Consider the following 20,346-nt stretch of genomic DNA (forward strand, 5'->3'; position numbering starts at 1 on the left):
ATATTATATAGTATTTGTTCTTCTCTTTCTGACTTACTTCACTGTGTATAAGTCTCTAGGTTCATCCACCTGTCTAAATGGCACAATTTCATTCCTTTTTACGGCTGAGTAATATTTTGTTGTATACATGTACCATATCTTCTTTATTCATTCCTCTGCTAATGGACATTTAGCTTCCATGTCCCAGCTATCATAAGTAGTGCTGCAGTGACCATTGGGATGCATGTATCTTTTTTAAAAATTTATTTTAGTTGGAGGCTAATTACTTTACTATATTGTGGTAGTTTTTGCCATACATTCACATGAATCAGCCATGGGTGTACATGTGTTCCCCATCCTGACCCTCCTTCCCCATCCCGTCCCTCAGGGTCATCTCAGTGCACCAGCCCTGAGCACCCTGTCACATGCATCAAACATGGACTGGTGATCTATTTCACATATGATAATATTCATGTTTCAATGCTATTCTCTCAAATCATCCCACCCTCGCCTTCTCCCACAGAGTCCAAAAGTCTGTTCTTTACATTTGTGTCTCTTCTGCTGTCTCGCATATAGGGTCATCATTACACCATCTTTCTAAATTCCATATATATGTGTTAATATACTATATTGGTGTTTTTTTTTCTCACTTACTTCACTCTGTATAATAGGCTCCAGTTTCATCCACCTCATTAAAACTGATTCAAATGCATTCTTTTTAATAGCTGAGTAATAGTCCATTGTGTATATGTACCACAGCTTTCTTATTCATTCATCTGTCGATGGACATCTAGGTTGCTTCCATGTCCTGGCTATTATAAACAGTGCTGGGATGAACATTGGGGTACATGGGTCTCTTTCAATTCTGGTTTCCTCGGTGTGTATGCCCAGCGTGGGATTGCTGGGTCATATGGAAGTTCTATTTCCAGTTTTTTAAGGAATCTCCACGCTGTTCTCCATAGTGGCTATACTAGTTTGCATTCCCACCAACAGTGTAAGAGGGTTCCCTTTTCTCCACACTCTCTCCAGCATTTATTGCTTGTAGACTTTTGGATAGCAGCCATTCTGACTGGCGTGAGATGGTACCTCATTGTGGTTTTGATTTGCATTTCTCTGATAATGAGTGGTGTTGAACATCTTTTCATGTGTTTGTTAGCCATCTGTATGTCTTCTTTGGAGAAATGTCTGCTTAGTTCTTTGGCTCATTTTTTGATTGGGTCATTTATTTTTCTGGAATTGAGCTGCAGGAGTTGCTTGTATATTTTTTTATAATAATTCTTTGTCACTTGCTTCATTTGCTATTATCTTCTCCCATTCTGAAGGCTGTCTTTTCACCTTGCTTATAGTTTCCTTCATAGTGCAAAATCTTTTAAGTTTAATTAGGTTCCATTTGTTTATTTGTGCTTTTATTTCCATTACTCTGGGAGGTGGGTCATAGAGGATCCTGCTATGATTTACGTCAGAGAGTGTTTTGCCTATGTTTTCCTCTAGGAATTTTATAGTTTCTGGTCTTACATTTAGATCTTTAATCGATTTGAGTTTATTTTTGTGTATGGTGTTAGAAAGTGTTCTAGTTTCATTCTTTGACAAGTGGTTGACCAATTTTCCCAGCACCACTTGTTAAAAAGATTGTCTTTTCTCCATTGTATATTCTTGCCTCCTTTGTCAAAGATAAGGTTTCCATAGGTGTGTGGATTTATCTCTTGGGCCTTCTATTTTGTTCCATTGATCTATGTTTCTGTCTTTGTGCCAGTACCATACTGTCTCCATGGCTGTTTCTTTGTAGTATAGTCTGAAGTCAGGCAGGTTGATTCCTCCAGTTCCATTCTTCTTTCTCAAGATTGCTTTGGCTATTTGAGGTGTTTTGTGTTTCCATACAAATAGTGAAATTATTTGTTCTAGTTCTCTGAAAAATACTGTTAGTAGCTTGATAGGTATTGCATTAAATCTATAGATAGCTTTGAGTAGTATATTCTTTTCACTATATTGATTCTTCCGATCCCTGATATTTCTCCATCTATTTGTGTCATCTTTGATTTCATTCATCAGTGTTTTATAGTTTTCTGTATATACGTCTTTTGTTTCTTTAGGTAGATTTATTCCTAAGTATTTTATTCTTTTCGTTGCAACGGTGAATGGAATTGTTTCCTTACTTTCTCTTTCTGTTTTCTCGTTGTTAGTGTATAGGAATGCAAGGGATTTCTGTGTATTAATTTTATATCCTGAGACTTTACTGTATTCATTGATTAGCTATAGTAATTTTCTGATGGAGTCTTTAGGGTTTGCAAACGGTGAGAGTTTTACTTCTTCTTTTCCAATCTGGATTCCTTTTATTTCTTTCTCTTCTCTGATTGCCGTGGCTAAAACTTCCAAAACTGTGTTGAATAGTAGTGGTGCGAGTGGGCATCCTTGTTTTGTTCCTGACTTTAGGGGAAATGCTTTCAATTTTTCACCATTGAGGATAATGTTTGCTGTGGGTTTATCATATATGGCTTTTATTATGTTGAGGTATGTTCCTTCTATGCCTGCTTTCTGGAGGATTTTTATCATAAATGGATGTTGAATTTTGTCAAAGGCTTTCTCTGCATCTGTTGAGATAATCATATGGTTTTTAATCTTTCAATTTGTTAATGCATTGTATCACATTGGTTGATTTGTGAATATCAAAGAATCCTTGCATCCCTGGGATAAAGCCCACTTGGTCATGATGTATGATCTTTTTAATATGTTGTTGGATTCTGTTTGCTAGAATTTTAAGGATTTTTGCATCTATGTTCATCAGTGATATTGGCCTGTAGTTTTCTTTTTTTGTGGCATCTTTGTCTGATTTTGATATTAGGTGATTGTGGCCTCATAGAATGAGTTTGGAAGTTTACCTTCCTCTGCAATTTTCTGCAAGAGTTTGAGTAGGATAGGCCTTAGCTCTTCTCTAAACTTTTGGTAGAATTCAGCTGTGAAGCTATCAGGTCCTGGGCTTTTGTTTGTTGGAAGATTTCTGATTACAGTTTCGATTTCTGTGCTTGTGATGGGTCTGTTAAGAGTTTCTATTTCTTCCTGGTTCAGTTTTGGGAAGTTTTACTTTTCTAAGAATTTGTCCATTTCTTCCAAGTTGTCCATTTTATTGGCATATTGTTGCTGATAGTAGTCTCTTATGATCCTTTGTATTTCTGTGTTGTCTGTTGTGATTTCTCCATTTTCATTTCTAATTTTGTTGATTTGATCATTTTCCCTTTTTTTCCTGATGAGTCTGGCTAATGGTTTGTCTATTTTATTTATCTTCTCAAAGAGAACTGGCTTTTAGCTTTGTTGATTTTGGCTATGATCTACTTTGTTTCTTTTGCATTTATTTCTGCCCTAATTTTTATGATTTCTTTCCTTCTACTGACCCTGGGGTGCTTCATTTCTTCCTTTTCTAGTGCTTTAGGTGTAGAGTTAGGTTATTTATTTCTTTCCTGTTTCTTGAGGTAGGCTTGTATTGCTATGAACCTTCCCCTTGATGTGATGTGATGTGATGTGAAGTAGCTCAGTCATGTCCGACTCTTTTCGACCCCGTGGACTGTAGCCCACCAGGCCCCTCCATCCGTGGGATTCTCCAGGCAAGAATACTGGAGTGGGTTGCCATTTCTGAATCCTATAGGTTTGGGGCTGTGTTTTCATTTTCATTCGTTTCTATGCATATTTTTATTTCTTTTTTATTTCTTCTGTGATTTGTTGGTTACTCAGAAATGTGTTGTTTAGCCTCCTTATGTTTGTATTTTTAATAGTCTTTTTCCTGTTCAGTTCAGTTCAGTCACTCAGTCGTGTCCGACTCTTTGTGACCCCATGAATTGCAGCACGCCAGGCCTCCCTGTCCATCACCAACTCCTGGAGTTCACTCAAGCTCATGTCCATTGAGTCTGTGATGCGTCCAGCCATCCCATCCTCTGTCATCCCTTTCTCCTCCTGCCCCCAATCCCTCCCAGCATCAGGGTCTTTTCCAATGAGTCAACTCTTCGCATGAGGTGGCCAAACCATTGGAGTTTCAGCGTTAGTATCAGTCCTTCCAATGAGCACCCAGGACTGATCTCCTTTAGAATGGACTGGTTGGATCTCCTTGCAGTCCAAGGGACTCTCAAGAGTCGTCTCCAACACCACAGTTCAAAAGCATCAATTCTTTGGTGCTCAGCTTTCTTCACAGTCCAACTCTCACGTCCACACATGACCACTGGAAAAGCCATAGCCTTGACTAGATGGACCTTTGTTGGCAAAGTAATGTCTCTTCTTTTTAATATGCTATCTAGGTTGGTCATAACTTTCCTTCCAAGGAGTAAGCGTCTTTTAATTTCATGGCTACAATCACCATCTGCAGTGATTTTGGAGCCAAAAAAAAATAAAGTCTGACACTGTTTCCACTGTTCCCCCTCTATTTGCCATGAAGTGATGGGACCAGATGCCATGATCTTAGTTTTCTGAATGTTGAGCTTTAAGCCAACTTTTTCACTCTCCTCTTTCACTTTCGTCAAGAGGCTTTTTAGTTCCTCTTCACAATAAGGGTGGTGTCATCTGCATATCTGGGGTTATTGATATTTCTCCCAGCAATCTTGATTCCAGCTTGTGCTTCTTCCAGCCCAGAGTTTCCTGTAGTTGACATCTAATCTTACCGTGTTGTGACCAGAAATGATGCTTGAGATGATTTCAACTTTTCTGAATTTACCAAGGCTAGATTTATGGCCCAAGATGTGATCTATCCTGGAGAAGGTTCCGTGTGAACCTGAGAAAAAGGTGAAATTCATTGTTTTAGGGTGAAATGTCCTATAGATATCAATTAGGTCTAGCTGGTCCATTGTATCATTTAAAGTTTGTGTTTCCTTGCTAATTTTCTGTTTAGTTGATCTATCCATAGGTGTGGGTGGGGTATTAAAGTCTCCCACTATTATTGTGTTACTGTTAATTTTCCCTTTCATACTTGTTAGCATTTGCCTTACATATTGTGGTGCTCCTATGTTGAGTGCATATATATTTATAATTGTTATATCTTCTTCTTTGATTGATCCTTTGATCATTATGTAGTGTCCTTCTTTGTCTCTTTTCACAGCCTTTATTTCAAAGTCTATTTTATCTGATATGAGTATTGCTACTCCTGCTTTCTTTTGGTCTCCATTTGCATGAAATATCTTTTTCCAGCCCTTCACTTTCAGTCTATATGTGTCCCTTGGTTTGAGGTGGGTCTCTTGTAGACAGCATATATAGGGGTCTTGTTTTTGTATCCATTCAGCCAGTCTTTGTCTTTTGGTTGGGGCATTCAACCCATTTACATTTAAGGTAATTATTGATAAATATGATCCTATTGCCATTTGCTTTGTTGTTTTGGGTTCGAGTTTATAAACCTTTCCTGGGTTTCCTATCTAGAGAAGATCCTTTAGTATTTGTTGATGAGCTGGTTTGGTGGTGCTGAATTCTCTCAGCTTTTGCTTGTCTGTAAAGCTTTTGATTTCTCCTTCATATTTGAATGAGATCCTTGCTGGGTACAGTAATCAGGGTTGTAGGTTTTTCTCTTTCATCGCTTTAAGTATGTCCTGCCATTCCCTTCTGGCCTGAAGAGTTTCTATTGAAAGATCAGCTGTTATCCTTATGGGGATCCCCTTGTGAGTTATTTGTTGTTTTTCCCTTGCTGCTTTTAATATTTGTTCTTTGTGTTTGATCTTTGTTAATTTGATTAATATGTGTCTTGGGGTGTTTCGCCTTGGGTTTATCCTATTTGGGACTCTCTGGGTTTCTTGGACTTGGGTGGCTATTTCCTTCCCCATTTTAGGGAAGTTTTCAACTATTATCTCCTCAAGTTATTTTCTCATGGACTTTCTTTTTGTCTTCTTCTTCTGGGACTCCTAAGATTCGAATGTTGGGGTGTTTAACATTGTCCCAGAGGTCTCTGAGGTTGTCCTCATTTCTTTTAATTCTTTTTTCTTTTTTCTTCTCTGCTTCATTTATTTCCACCATTCTATCTTCCACCTCACTTATCCTATCTTTTGCCTCAGTTATTCTACTGTTGGTTCCCTCCAGAGTGCTTTTGATCTCAGTTATTGTATTATTCATTATTGATTGACTCTTTTTTATTTCTTCTAGGTCCTTGTTAAACTTTTTTTGCATCTTCTCAATCCTTGTCTCTAGACTATTTATCTGTAACTCCATTTTGTTTTCAAGATTTTGGATCATTTTTATTATCATTATTCTGAATTCTTTTTCAGGTAGACTCCCTCTCTCCTCCTCTTCTGTTTGGTTTGGTGGGCTTTTATCATGTCCCTTTACCTGCTGAATATTTCTCTGCCTTTTCATCTTGTTTAGGTTGCTGTGTTTGGGGTGGCCTTTCTATATGCTGGAAGTTTGTGGTTGCTCTTTATTGTGGAGGTTGCTCCCTGTGGGTGGGGTTGGACGAGTGGCTTGTCAAGGCTTTCTGGTTAGGGAAGCTTGCGTTGGTGTTCTAGTGGGTGGAGCTGGATCTCTTCTCTCTGGAGTGCAGTGAAGTGTCCAGTAGTGAGTGTTGAGGTAGTCAATGGGTTTGGTGTGACTTTTGGCTGTCTGTATTTTTGTGCTCAGGGTTAAGTTCCTGTGTTGTTGGAGAGTTAGCTTGGTATGTCTTGCTCTGAAACTTGTTGGCTCTTGGGTGGAACTTGGTTTCAGTGTAGGATGAGCTTTTGTTGATAAATGTTCCCTGGAGTCAGGAGTTTTCTGGTGTTCTCAAGTTTTGGATTTAAGCCTCCTGCCTCTGGCTTTCAGTTATTCTTACAGTAACCTCAAGACTTCTCCATCCATATAGCACCAATGACAAAACATCTAGGTTAATGGTGAAAAGATTTTCCACAGTGAGGGACATCCAGAGAGGTTCACAGAGTTACGTAGAGAAGAGAAGAGGGAGGAGGGTGATAGAGGTGAGCAGGAGGAGAAGAGGGGGAATCAAAACAGGAGTGAGCAATCTAGCCAGTAATTAATTCCCTATTTGCTCTCCACTGTATGTATCTTTTGAATTATGGTTTTCTCAGGGTATATGCCCAGGAGTGGGATTCCTGGGTCATACGGTAGTTTTATTTTTAGTTTTTTTAAGGAACCTCCCTACTGTTCGCACCAATTTACATTCCCACCAACAATGGAGGAGGGTTCCCTTTTCTCCACACCCTCTCCTGCATGTATTGTCAAACATTTTGAACTCATTGTACTCATGACCTGGAAGGATCTGTGAAATTAAATCCACGTGGATTGTTCTCTAACTCAGTCTCCATCACCGTCTCTCTCCTGTTAAAACTTCCTCCCTGTGGATTTCTCCATTCCAGGTGACCAGCTCTCCTGTGTGCATGGACATGAGTGGGATGTCGGTGCCCACGGAATTCTTATCACGGCATAACTCTGATGGGATCATCACGTTTGTGGACCCAAGATGCATTAGTGTGATTGGCTACCAGCCTCAGGTAGGTGGTTTTGAGCTCAGGGAGTAGGCTAGAGATTTAGTTTCATTTAAAATGCACCTGGGCTTCCCTGGTAGCTCAGATGGTAAAGAATCTGCCTGCAATGCAGGACACCTGGGTTCAATCCCTAGGTTAGGAAGATCCCCTGGAGAAGGGCATGGCAACCCAATCCAGTATTCTTCCCTGGAGAATCCCATGGAGAGGAGCCTGGCAGACAATAGACCACGGGGTCACAAAGAGTCGGACACGACTGATCGATTAACAGTTTCACTTTTAAAATGCACCTACCTCATTTGTTCAGGATATAATACAGTGATGATACAGGGAAACACAGCATAAAAATCCATCTCCTTGCCTGGGTAATGGCCTTCCAAAGCAAAAAAGGTTATTGTATGCAACTGCACTGCTTAAAATTAACTCTCCATTTTTTGTGCTAACCATTTTGTTTAATCTAGCTCTAGATTTTTCTCAAACTAGAATTAAGATGTTCTATGAAAAAGAGACTCTCTTATCAATTAATTTTGATGAATACCAAACAGGAAATCTCCTTAGAAACTTTAAAAGTATATTCATGTGAAAGACCCTGAAATGTCTTAAAGATGTTCCCTGAATTTTGTCTCACCATTTGTTTCTCAAATGTATATGGATCCTCTTTTTACAGGAGGCACATTTTCAAGGTCTTTTTTTTAAGAAAGTGGAAAAATACAAAAGTCACAAGAAATACCAAAAGTCAAGAGAGATTGTTCCAAATTAAGATAAACCAAAGAGATAAAATAACAGTATTCAATGTAAAAACCTTCCTTGTGTCCTCAGCCTGAAGATGTATAGCTATAAAGGACAACTGGGAGACAAGTGAGGAAATGTTAATATGTTAGGTGATTTTATCAAATTGATCTTTTAAGGTATAATATGGTACATTATGGATTTGTAAGAAAATGTCATTTATATGGGGCTTCCCTGCTAGCACAGATGCTAAAAATTCTGCCTGTAATGCAGGAGACCCTGGTTCAATTCCCTGGGTCAGGAAGATCCCCTGGAGAAGGGAATAGCAATCTACTCTACTGTTCTTGCCTAGAAAATTCCATGAACAGACCATGGGGTCGCAAAGAGACACATATTTCATATATCAGGAGTGTCGTGATTCCTACTAATTGTTTTCAAATGATTCAACAAAAAATTAAATATATAAATATATTTTAAATGTATTTTAAAATAAGATATATATAAATATATTTTAGATATATTTGTGCATAGGTATGATATTTCATTTGTATTTACTTTTTATGTTTCACTTATACATTTATATTTGCATATATGTGAAAGAAAGAGAAAAATGCAAATGTGGCAAAATACTGACAGTGGATGAATCCAGTTAAAACGACCCACAGGTGTGAATGACACTACCCTTTCAACTTTTCTGTAGATTTAAATTTCTTCCAATATAAAAAGCATTTGAACAAAAAGGAAAGAAGAAAAAGAATCTTTGTTCTGAGAAACAGAGTTTGGGTGACATTGATGGGTTTTTTTAAAATTACATGTCTATTTTATAACTAGAAACAGACTAAATTGAAATATGGGAGCCATTCATTGAATTCTTCATCTCTAGACTGATGTAAACCTCAGAATACTGGGATGGAATGAAGGGGGAAATTAATCTCTTTCCAAATTCACTGTGACCTCTGATGACTTCTGTTTCCAGCCAGATTCATTTATCTGCCGGCCACCTTCCATGGGCATCTGGATCTAGGTGTTTCTTGGCACAGATAAGACTCCTTTCCCGTCAGCGTCAGCACCCACTGAGGCCATTTGCTGATTTGGGTTCTGATCGATGACTTTGTTGAAACTCTTTGCTGCTGAAGATACTTCCAACTGGACCAGTTTCCTATAACCCATTTGCTTTTGGACGGTTTCTCTCATTCCAGTTGGTTTCATTGCAAAACACTTTTGTTTGGGGTTAACTCTGGGTCCTTTGAATAAAACATAGATGAACGAAGGTAGGTAGTCAACAGACTTAACAAGTTTAGTTATTTTATGATAACTGCTTTTCTCCAGGCACAAGAGAGCTGCAGTCCCCCCATTTAAACGATTCCGGGTTTCATAGGCTACACGTCCATCTTCATGCTACCACTTGTGTTCCTTTCATGTTTATTAAAATGTTTATTAGAGCTCACCTGTACATTCTGCCTTTCCAAGGCAAACAGAAATAAAATTGCATTCTGAAGCTGCTGCTCTAGTGCCTTAGCAAAATTAGAAGTCAGTACTGAACATGCCAGAGGCACTGAGGATGGAGCACCAGATGCCAGCTCCTTAATCGCTCAAGGAGAACATTTCCATCCACTTTTTCCCCCTTATGATGGTGTGAGCTAAAGGAGATGAGTTGAAGGGGATGTATGTGAACACTCTTGTCTAACAGTGATATATAAACAATGAAATGTGGGGTTGGGGAGTATTAAAGCTTGTCTCTCTCTCTTTAGGACCTTCTAGGAAAGGACATTTTGGAGTTCTGCCACTCTGAGGATCAGAGCCATCTTCGGGAGAGTTTCCAGCAGGTACATGAATGTTTATTTCCAGCTGATGTAGGAGCCGGGTACACGTGGATGTGGTCCTTCTGTGTGCCAGGCAGGCAGCAGGGACCCCCTCTCCAAGGCATCAGAGGGCCCCTGGAATGAAGGAGCTCACAGTCCAGTGGGGAGGGCAGACCATCAGTAAGGAATTTCCATGTCTTGAGAGAAGAGCAAAGGAGGACAAGATTGACAGGGTGAGCAACAGTCTCCAAGGGGAGGCAACAATCAGGATGGGTCTTAACAGATGAGCAGAGAAGAAATGACAGAACATTCTAGACAAGGGGCCAGCACCAGAGATGCAAAGAAGAGCACAGCCTGTTGGGAGAGTTTTAAGTAGTTCCTCATGGCTAGAGCGACACTGGCCGGCTTGTAGGGAGGAGGTGGGCAGTGGTCAAAGAAGAGGCCAGATTCCGAAGGGCCTCATATGCTATCACCGGGAACTTAAATTCTCTCCTGAATCGTTTAAGTGAGAATTCCCTTGAGGATTTGAAGTGGAGCGATGTTTTTGAAAAACCGTTTTGGCAGCCCAGGTATGTGGAAGAGACAAGGATGCGAAATAAATGGAACAAAAGACAAATCAGAAGGCTGCTTCGGTTGCCCTAGTGATGAGACCAGAACTGGGGCAGGAGCAGCAGAGGAGGTGGTTGCTGGGTAGCAATGCTGACAATGTGAATAGAGACAGTGAAGGAGAGAGAAGGACCGAGGATGACCGTGGAGGTCTGAGAGAAAGGCCACTGAGAGAAATGCTCACTGCATCCAGAGCATCGTTAGAATTAGATGCTGTTTACTGAGCACCTACTATGTTCCAGGCAGTGTGGAAACCCCTTTTGCACACACTGCTTCCCTGAAACTTCACAACAGTCACAGGAGTGGGTGTGATTATCCTCGTGCTACAGGAGAGTCAGGTGAAGCTTCGTGAATTCCATAAGGTCACGTGGGTAGGGAGTGACAGAAGCGGGACTATCACTGTGGACCTGCCCTCTCTTGAGCCCGGGTCCACCTGGGAGGAGAGAGAGAGCCAGTTCCTCGAAGGGTTCCAAGGACTCACTTCAGCCCCTGCAGGGAAAAGGATGGGTGATGTTACAGAAGAAGGGCCTTTGAATTGCTTTTTAAGAGGGAATCATGGTTTGTCATTCATCTGAGAGAATAAGTCCTTGACATTCTGCTTTGCAAGTGGTTCAGAATGAGCGCCTCCGACACTGAGCTGTCTTGTGAAAGGCATGGAGCTGTCTGCATGCACAGACCTAGGGCTCCAGTTACACCACACCTGTGCATGCAGATCACATGACCCGACTTGTGCCCTGCTGCTCTGTTCTTCCCAAATATCACCAGCTCCTGGTTACCTTTCCACCTGTTAGACTGCTTTGTTGTCCATCCTTCGTCTCTGCCTGCATCTTCAAGCCGTGATACTCTAGGGCTCTGTTCCTGGTGCCTTCTCTCCTTCTGTCTAGTATCCAGGTGATTTTACCTACTGGATGAGTTCAGTCCAGATCATCACCTGCGGATGTGCAGATACCTAGCCCACACCTGCACTTGAGTGCCCATGAACCTTCCAACACAGTGCTCCACTCTCTTCTCACAGCCCCCAGTCTCCTTTGTACCACTGGTCTTCTGGATACAAAGGTCAGAAACCAAGAAAAAGTCTTCACCGTTCCCTTGATCTCCCACATCCTGCCCAATCGGTCCTCCTGACTCCAGCCCCCCTCAAAAGACACCAGTAACCTGCCCTCTCTCCCTATCATGTTCTTACCGACCTTGCCCAGGCCATGTATTTTGAGTTTTACAACAGCTTCCTTGGGCTTTCCAGGTGGCTCAGTGGCAAAGAATCTGCCTGCTAATGCAAGAGACATGGGTTTGATGCCTGGGTTGGAAAGATCCCCTGGAGAAGAAAACGGAAATGCACTCCAGTTGTCTTGCCTGGGAAATCCCATGGACAGAGGAGCCTGACAGGCTGTAGTCCATGGGATCACACTCAGACACGACTTAGCAACTGAACAACAATGGACCCTTTGCCACACATATTTTATCCTGTATAATCCTCAACCCTTCACAATATCTTATCATTCCTACTTTTTGCAGTGAAAACCAGGACTCAGAGAGGTTCAGTCATTTGCTGCAAGTCACACAGCAAGGTGATAACAGAACTGGAGTCAGAGCCTGCCTCCTTCCAAAGTGTCCACCTCCATCCCCAAACTCCCCACACAGACCTCTCCATCTGACAGCACCTCAGAGATTTTAAACTGCTGACACTGTCAGAACCTAGTTAGTTTGGAAAAGAAAGAGAAGGAGTAAAACATCGATCCCACCCCAGGATTCTGCTTAAGTAACCCTCGCTCTGAGAGCAGCCACCTCATTCCTGGGGCAGGAGGTGAAACCAAAGCAGCCCCACCCGATAGCCAGCAGCCAGGGTGGGTCACCTGGCTCAGCAGGCAGCAACCAGCAGCCACAAGGACACGCTGGAGAGCCAGGCCAGGGCTCCTCGCCTGTGTTCTTTGGGTTCCAGCCACCAGCGGTCGGGGTGGAGGACAAATGTTGATAAAAGGAAGTGACTTATTTTTGCAAAAAGCACAGAGGAGGCTATGTGAGTTCAGAGCAAGTCCTTGAACTCTGGATTTAAACAGACGTTTTGAACAACCCAGATGTAAGACTTTAGAGTGGGATCGCGAGTTTGTGAGGAATTTGTGGTTGGTGGGATGACAGCATGCCAGACGGGGCCCCAGACGGGGTCTGCTCTGGACTCTGATGCCCTCTCTAGATCCCAGGTGACCTGGATGTCAGATGGAAGAGTGGGACCCAGGGAGATAAGGCAGGCTCCTCCTTCTCTCTGCTCAGATGTCTTCCACAGTGATGATGGTGGTGGTGGTGGTGATGAGTAAAGGTGTTTGCAGGAACAGCTGGGCTGGGCTGGCTTTATACCTGGCCTTGGTGGTCTCAGGTACTAGCATCATACCTGAATAAAGCACAGGTGAATGCACCAGCCTGGTCTCCAGGCCTGGACTGTGACACCCCCACTGCCTTACATGCCTGGTCCCACCCACATAGCACCTTAGGTCTCCCCGCCCCCAGACACGTGCTCATCTGCGCCCTCTGCCCCAGGGAAACCCTCTCCAAAGCTTTGTTATTGTTCAGTCACTCGGTCGTGTCCGACTCTTTGCAGCCCCATGGACTGCAGCATGCCAGGCTTCCCTGTCCTTCACCATCCCCCAGAGTTTGCTCAAACTCATGTCCATGGAGTCGGTGATGCCATCCAACCATCTCATCGTCTGTCACTTACTTCTCCTTCTCTCAATCTTTCCCAGCATCAAGAGTCTTTCCCAATGAGTCAGTTCTTCACATCAGGGGGCCAGAGTACTGGAGTTTCAGTTTCAGCCAGAGCTTTACCAGCCAGCATGTCACCCAAACCCACCTCCCTCCAGGACCCTTTCTGGATCCTGAGAAAGCCTATCCTTGACTTCTTGGTAACCCATGGCACCCGATCGTATGTTTCTGTTGTAGTGTTTGCTCTCCAAGTTACAACTACCCATGCGCCTGCCCCTCCTGTGCTGGTGAGAGGCTCTCTGGGGACAACACGACGGTTCTGTCTCAGCTCTAGTGAGTCAGGGAAAGACAGAGGTCAGGTAGAGGTCAGGTAGACGTGGGGTCCCTTCCTGCCTCTGCTCCTCCTCAGTCATGAGGCTTTGGCAGGAGAGTTCCCTATTTTCGTTGTTGTTGTTCAGTCGCTCTGTCATGTCCAACTCCTTGCGACCCCATGAACTACATACAGCACACCAGGCTTCCCCATCCTTCACTATCTCCCTTAGTTTGCTCAGACTCATGTCCATTGAGTCGACGATGCCATTCAAGTGCCCTGTGTTATATCTTTTTTAGTTCTCTAATACTTCGGAGATCCTTGGCCAGATGCAGTGGAAGCTAATTGCTTCTTGGGACTTTCCTGGTGGTCCTGTGGTTAAGACTCTGAGCTTCCAGTGCGTGGGACCCGGGTTTCATCCCTAGTCAGGGAACTAGATCCCACATGCCACAACTAAGACCCAGCACAGTCCAATAAATAAACAAAAAGAAACTAACCTTTCCTTTCATGGTGCCCAATGGGAAGAATCAGATTTCTATCCCATGAGAATGGGATGAATGGGGCTCTTTTCATTTCCAAGTTGAAGACAACAGGCCTTTAATTTTGAAATTAACCTCCTCTGTCACAAGGCTTTGGCAGGAGAGTTCCCTCCTTTGTGGCTCAGCTTCCAGATACACCAGGCACTTGTGAGGACCACGGGAGGTGACACGCACAAGATATTTGTAGGTCAGCCCTCGGCAGGTGCAAGTCTGGGCTCCCTCCCGCCCTTGGTCTTTACCCATGGCTCCAGGGGCCAAGGGGCTTCCTTGGTGGCTCAGATGGTATAAAGAATCTGCCTGCAATGCAGAAGATGTGAGTTCAATCCCTGAGTCAGGAAGATCCCCTAGAGAAGGAAATGGCAACCCACTCCAATATTCTCGCCTGGAGAATCCCAGGGACAGAGGAACCTGGTGGGCTACAGTCCATGGGGTCACAAAGAGTCGGACATGACTGAGCGACTAACGGCAGGGGCCGAGCTCGCACACAGGCGGTGCCTGAGAGTGTGTGTTCCATGGAGTTGAAAAATTTCACACATCTCAGGCATCCTGGTTGGAGGAAGCAGGAAAAGGCACCATCCTCAAGCTTCAGAACACAGTAGACATGGTCTCACCACGGGGGCGCTGCCTGCATCCCAGGTGCTTTGTGCGGACTCAGAGAACCCCCGGAAAACGGCCCTGAAGGGCACATGGCCTTGACCTCTGGCCGGCTTCCTGTTGAGGCTGCAGTTTTGCTAGTGGGCACCCCTGGGCGTCCTGGCCTGGCCTCACCCCACCACATTGATATGTTGAGTCAGCTCAGGAAATGTGCTTGAGGCACCTACTCTCTGCCGGGTCCTGGGCTGATGGTGCAGGCTCTCGGTGACCATGGGGTCCCTGACCCCAGCTGCTGCTGACATTCAACCAGAATAAAGTACAGGTGCCTGGGGTTAGGGGGCAAGGACCTGGGTCCCAGTTCTTATCTCTGGTCACATTGTGATCCGCAGTCAGGAGGCTGGTTGCTTCCCAGCCCCAGGATCTGGGATGCACAGACCAGGAGGGGGTGCTCCTGTTCCCCTTGCTTTGTCCTGGAGGCATCATCACACCCAGTCCTGGACCCACCAGCCATCTGTATCCTTTCTCCTTCTTTCCCGATTCAGCTGAGAACTGGCCCTGGTGTCACCTTCTGCACCCACACCCTGCCATCTAGTCTCGGCATCTTGGGGTTTCTGCGTGGGATAGATTCTGTGTGTGCATAAAGCTGGAAAGCCAGCTGTGTGTCCCCTGAAACATACTCGTGGTTTGGAAATAAGATTTCGGTTCCTGTCCCAGCTTTTCTATCCAAGTTGTCTGATCTCGGGCAACTTATTTTATTTCTGTGATGCTCAGCATTATCTTTGTAAATAGTAAAAGCCCACCTCTTCAAGTTCCTGTGAGGGATTACATTGAGAAGTATCTTGGAAACTGTACTGCAACATAAAAGTCATAATAGAGGAGCTTCCCTGGCAGTCCAGTGGTTAAGATTCCCACTTCAGGGGGCAAAGTTTCCATCCCTGGTCAGGGGACTAAAATCTCGTATGCCTCATTGAGGAGGCCGCAAAAAAGTAATAATAGATAATGCATAGAAATTTGTTATTTTATTGTATCTCCTCCCAGAGAGTATATTTAATCCAGTCTGTAATGTTAAATGGAGTTTAAGAATTTCTTAACGTGAAGCATGAGGAAATAAACCCACGAGTACAACGTCACTACGTACCTGAGTTAACTGCATCTGGGGCATAGGCACCAAACTCAGAGTGCCCTGGTAGCCAAGGCAAAAAGGGAAACCCTCCAGTTTATAGAGTTTTCATGGTCTGATTTCTAAAAGCTAAAATGTTCTGATATAAAATGGGCTTTGAAGGGGTGGGTGGAACAAATTGGGAAAGGAGCATTAACATACATCCACTATCATGTGTAAAATAGCTAGTTAATGGGAAGGTGCTGATTAGCACAGGGAGCCCAGCTTGCTGCTCTGGGATGACCTAGACAGGTGGGATGGGGAGTGAGAGGGAGGGAGGCTCAAGAGGGGACGGGATATATGTTTATGTAAAGCTGGTTCACGTTGTTGTACGGCAGAAACTAACACAACATTGTAAAGCAATTATACGCCAGTATTTTAAAAAGGGCATTGACTAATTGGTTTCTCACTGGGGGGTGACAGAACAACCCAAGTGTAGTGTCCCATCTCAAGGGGGAGTGGACTGAGCTTTCCCTAAGGGTGACCGCCCTCCCTCCATGCCTGTCTGTGGCCACGATGCTCCTGTCCTGGGCTCCCACTGGCCCCCGCCAAGCCTGCACTGCCTGCTGCCTCCCCACTCTGTCTGGCACCTTCCTTCCTCCCGCTGACTTCCTTCTCCAAATGTTTGCTCAGGTGGTGAAGCTGAAAGGCCAAGTGCTGTCGGTCATGTATCGGTTCCGCACCAAGAACCGCGAGTGGGTGTTGATCCGCACCAGCAGCTTCACCTTCCAGAACCCGTATTCCGACGAGATAGAGTACATCATCTGCACCAACACCAACGTCAAGTACGTACCCACCCGCCCCTCCCCAGGTCCCAGCCTGCGCTAGTGTTCCGTGATGCTCTCCTCCCTGCAGGCTCTGGCTCTGCCGGCAGCTGCAGATCCTTGCAGGAGACTAAGAAGCAGGACGAGGCAACACTGGCCCCTCTTCACTATCTCCTCCCTAGGTCCCCCTTCTCAAGGCTCTCCTGATTGGGAGCCCTCAGAGCTGATTGATGACCCTGGTGGTACTTCCTCTCCATCACACGGTTGGTCGGTTCAAAATGCTCTGGTTTCCATGATCTTCTCCTCCCCGAGTGCAGAGCCCAGCAGAGTGGAGCTGGGGGCTTCCTTGGGGCTCCCTGCTGTGCCAGCTGAAGCTGGGAGGTGGAGGAGTGAGGCTGAGCCTCTTGGCAGTTCTGGGGCATGGGGGGCAGGTGGCACAGCAGGTGAGTGCCTCAGGGTCACAGGGCTTCTTGGCTGTCTGGTCACTGACGCAGTCCTCTGAGATCCCTGCTGGCTTTGCTGCTGTACCCTACGTGTGTTAACACACAGACCTGAGCTCCGGTCATGGCCCCTGATTCCCTGCTGTGTGACCTTGACTGTGTCCCTTCATCTCTCAGCCTTCATTCCCCATTGGTGGAAGGGGTGATAACAACTCTCTCTCAGGTTCCCCGGAAGGTTTGATGAGGTCGGGCTTCTAGATACAGGCAGGTCATGCCTCCTCTCTGGACTTATTCTCGAGGAAATATCAGCAATCCAAAGAACCAACATGGACAAAGGCAAAATGATGTCCACATGCATGGGAGCACATGGAAGCCGTGCCCAGTGTTGGGGGTAGGGGGGCACAGTCTGCAGGGCGTGAGACGAGCTTACATGGCGGAAACTGTGCCCACGCGTCCGCGTGTCTCCGGTCAGCAGCACTGCTGCCCTCCACTTTCCCAGGTTCCACACTAAGCTGTGGAGTCTGTCCCCACCCTGGCCACCTCCCCGTCCTCATCTATGATAGCCCCCCTCCCCAGACACCAGCACCTCCAGGCCATCACTGTGAGTGACCTCCTGGCTTGCCCAGAGCTCTCCATTGCCATCCCTGGCTCCCTGAGTTTGGTGGTTCCCCTCCGGGTCCCCGGAAGCAGCCTCCTTTCTAGCACCATGCTGGACCACAAGGCGCAGAGCTGGGCAGATGGGTCCACACAAGACCCCTCAGAGGACCGGTGACCTGGGCTTCAGTCCCAGCTCCCACCTGGGCAAGTCACCTGCTCTTTTGAAGCCTCAGTTGCTCATCTGTAAAATGGGGAGAATGACAGGCCCCACCCACCCACCCACCCTTGGATCCTCAGTGTGGATGGTGCTTTTGCATCTCTCTGGTGGAGCAGCAGCCCTGGGCAGTGGGATGGGGGGTCTCCAGTGGTCATTACTGATTTGATGGAGGCAGCTACATCCCCCCTGCCACGTGGCGCAGCTGCACGGCAGTTTCTTGGCTGTTCTCTGCCAGTTCCACCAGACTGACTAAGCACGCATTGCTTCTAACTCTGAGCACATTGTATTGTCTTCCAGCGAACGGGGAAGCCGGGGCCATCTGTGTGAAACCCTCCTTGTTCATGTGGGTCTGTCTAGTACCCTCCTCTCCTGCTCTGCTGGCTGCCAGCCAGGTCGAGGCCACCCTCTCCAGGACCAAGCCCTCCACTTTCTTTCTAGCTCCTGGTACATCCTGTCTCCCATGGGCCGGTACTCATCCAGTCGCGCTGCAGGTTTCCTCCAGAGGCCCTAACCTGGGGACATGCCTCCTGATCTTAGAATACCCCTCTGTTGCCACCGTCCTTGCTTCCCTCCCTGCCCTGCCACGTGTTTGTATTGGACGCCCTCACTGTTCATCTCCCCTTGACCCCTGAGAACCTGGTGTGGTACCAACACTGCTAACTTGCTCTCCCAGAAGCCACCAGGGACCCTCGTCAATAACCCGTTCTCACTGGTCATTTTTCCCTAACTGTCAGGGCATCTCCTCTCTCTTTACATCTTACCCCTTGACTCATCTGATGCTCTGATTCTTCTTACGCCTCCTTCTCCTAGTCAAGACTTTCTTGGTGGTAAGAATAGCAGGAGTAAATCTAGTTAAATTGTAGATCCACTAATGCAAAAAGGTAACTTTTTTTTTTCTGCTTGGCCTGTGCTATGTGGGATCTTAGTTCCCTGACCAGGGATTGAACCCGCACCCCCTTGATCACAGTGGAAGCATAGAGTCTTAACCACTGGACCACCAGGGAATCCCCATATCTTTATTATTTTTTAATATCTGACTTTGTCTAGTCACTGCTTGGTAAACTCCAGTGAAGGAGTTTTTGCTTCTCCCACTCTTCCCCACTTGGGCAGGAGAGGGAGCAAAGTGGTGCCTGTTAGTGCTGGGCCTGTGTCCTGCCCTGGCCTTGGAGAAAATGAAGAAGCTTGAGAAACAGGAGGAAGAGTGAGATACACAGGGTGTAGAATCTCGAAGCTCCTTCTTTGTTCAGCAGCTGGGAGTGCAGAGGTGAGACACAGGCCAGACCTGCAGGGGCTTCTAGGAGGAAGTAACAGGTGGGCTCATTGGCCTGAAGCTGGGGTTGGGCAGCAGGAGCCCCAGGGAATAAGGCTGAAATGAACAAGAGAGCAAGTCTGCTCAGCATCTGTTCAAATTGCAGCTCATCTGTAGGCTCACCTCGCCTGTCCCAGCCCCACCAGCTACCTGTGCCCAAAGCTATGGAGATGGGCCAGCCTACCACCATGCCAGGCCACGGGCAGCATCCTAGAACGTCCACCGTTTTGATGCCAACATATTAACCAGCTCTTAGTGATAGCTACCTCCTCTTATGATCCTGCCCCTCCTCTCTTCTGTTCACCCTGTCTGCCTTCCTCCCCACACCTGGGCTCTCTCCTGGTCCTCCCTCTGCGTGTGTGATGCCTGGTGTCCATGGCCTGATCCAGGGAACCTCGGAGGGTGTGGTGGAAACAGCGCGCCTGTCACTGAAGCCACTTACATGCAGGCCACGCTCAGCGGTAAAGAGCCGGGTCCCAGGTTGGGGATCAGCAGAGTCCTCTGGATTTGGGGCAGAAGGACAGACTGAAGCTGCCCCTTTGGGGGGTTTTGGTTGTTTTATATTTATGGCTATTCTTTTGTTTGTTTCACTGCATCATCATTGCTCTGCACGGGCTTTCTTTAGTTGTGGTGTGCAGGCTTCTTATTGCAGTGGCTTCTCTTGTTGCAGAGCATGAGCTCCAGAACTCAAGGTTCAGTAGTTGTGGTGCACAGGCTTAGGTGCCCCGAGGCATGTGAGATCTTCCCAGACCCCTGTCTGGGGATCGAAACCATGTCCCCTGCATTGGCAAGTGGATTCTTAACCACTGGACCACCAGGGAAGTCCTCCCCATGCTTCATTCACTTCCAGCATGAGTACAAGCTTCGGCACTCACAGTTGCATGCTTTGTTGTGACGCAACACAATGGATGGTCAGTAAGCATCTGTGCCAGGTGTCCAGTGCTCTCAGGATGCCTCTGCTCTGGTCCCCGCCACCCCAGGTGTCTCCCATCACATGGAGAGCGTGAGAAGTGAGTGGCAGGAGGGAGGGAATGCAGGAGGGAGTAAAAAGCCACAAGGAGGGCACAGGGGAGGCAGAGAATCAACAACTTACACCCAGGGCCTCTGAGAACGCATCCCTGGCAGGTAGCGTCACGAGGAGGCCTGGAAGGAAAGGAAAGCTCCCTCCTCCTAAAAGCAG

The 20,346-nt window shown here is 45.9% G+C and overlaps 1 protein-coding gene across 12 annotated transcripts in view; it reads left to right on the plus strand.

Annotated features, from left to right (window-relative positions):
* The window catches only part of ARNT2 (aryl hydrocarbon receptor nuclear translocator 2), a 203,414-nt gene that overhangs the window by 152,585 nt on the left and 30,483 nt on the right, over positions 1–20,346 (plus strand). For all 12 annotated transcript variants that reach the window (XM_061394582.1, XM_061394572.1, XM_061394571.1 and 9 more), the window contains 3 exons: positions 7,284–7,418; positions 9,890–9,964; positions 16,473–16,624. In XM_061394582.1, coding sequence (XP_061250566.1) covers positions 7,284–7,418; positions 9,890–9,964; positions 16,473–16,624 — 362 coding nt within the window. The remainder of the gene's footprint in view (positions 1–7,283; positions 7,419–9,889; positions 9,965–16,472; positions 16,625–20,346) is intronic.

Source organism: Bos javanicus, chromosome 21 (genome assembly GCF_032452875.1).
Source record: "Bos javanicus breed banteng chromosome 21, ARS-OSU_banteng_1.0, whole genome shotgun sequence".
Lineage (NCBI taxonomy): Eukaryota > Metazoa > Chordata > Mammalia > Artiodactyla > Bovidae > Bos > Bos javanicus.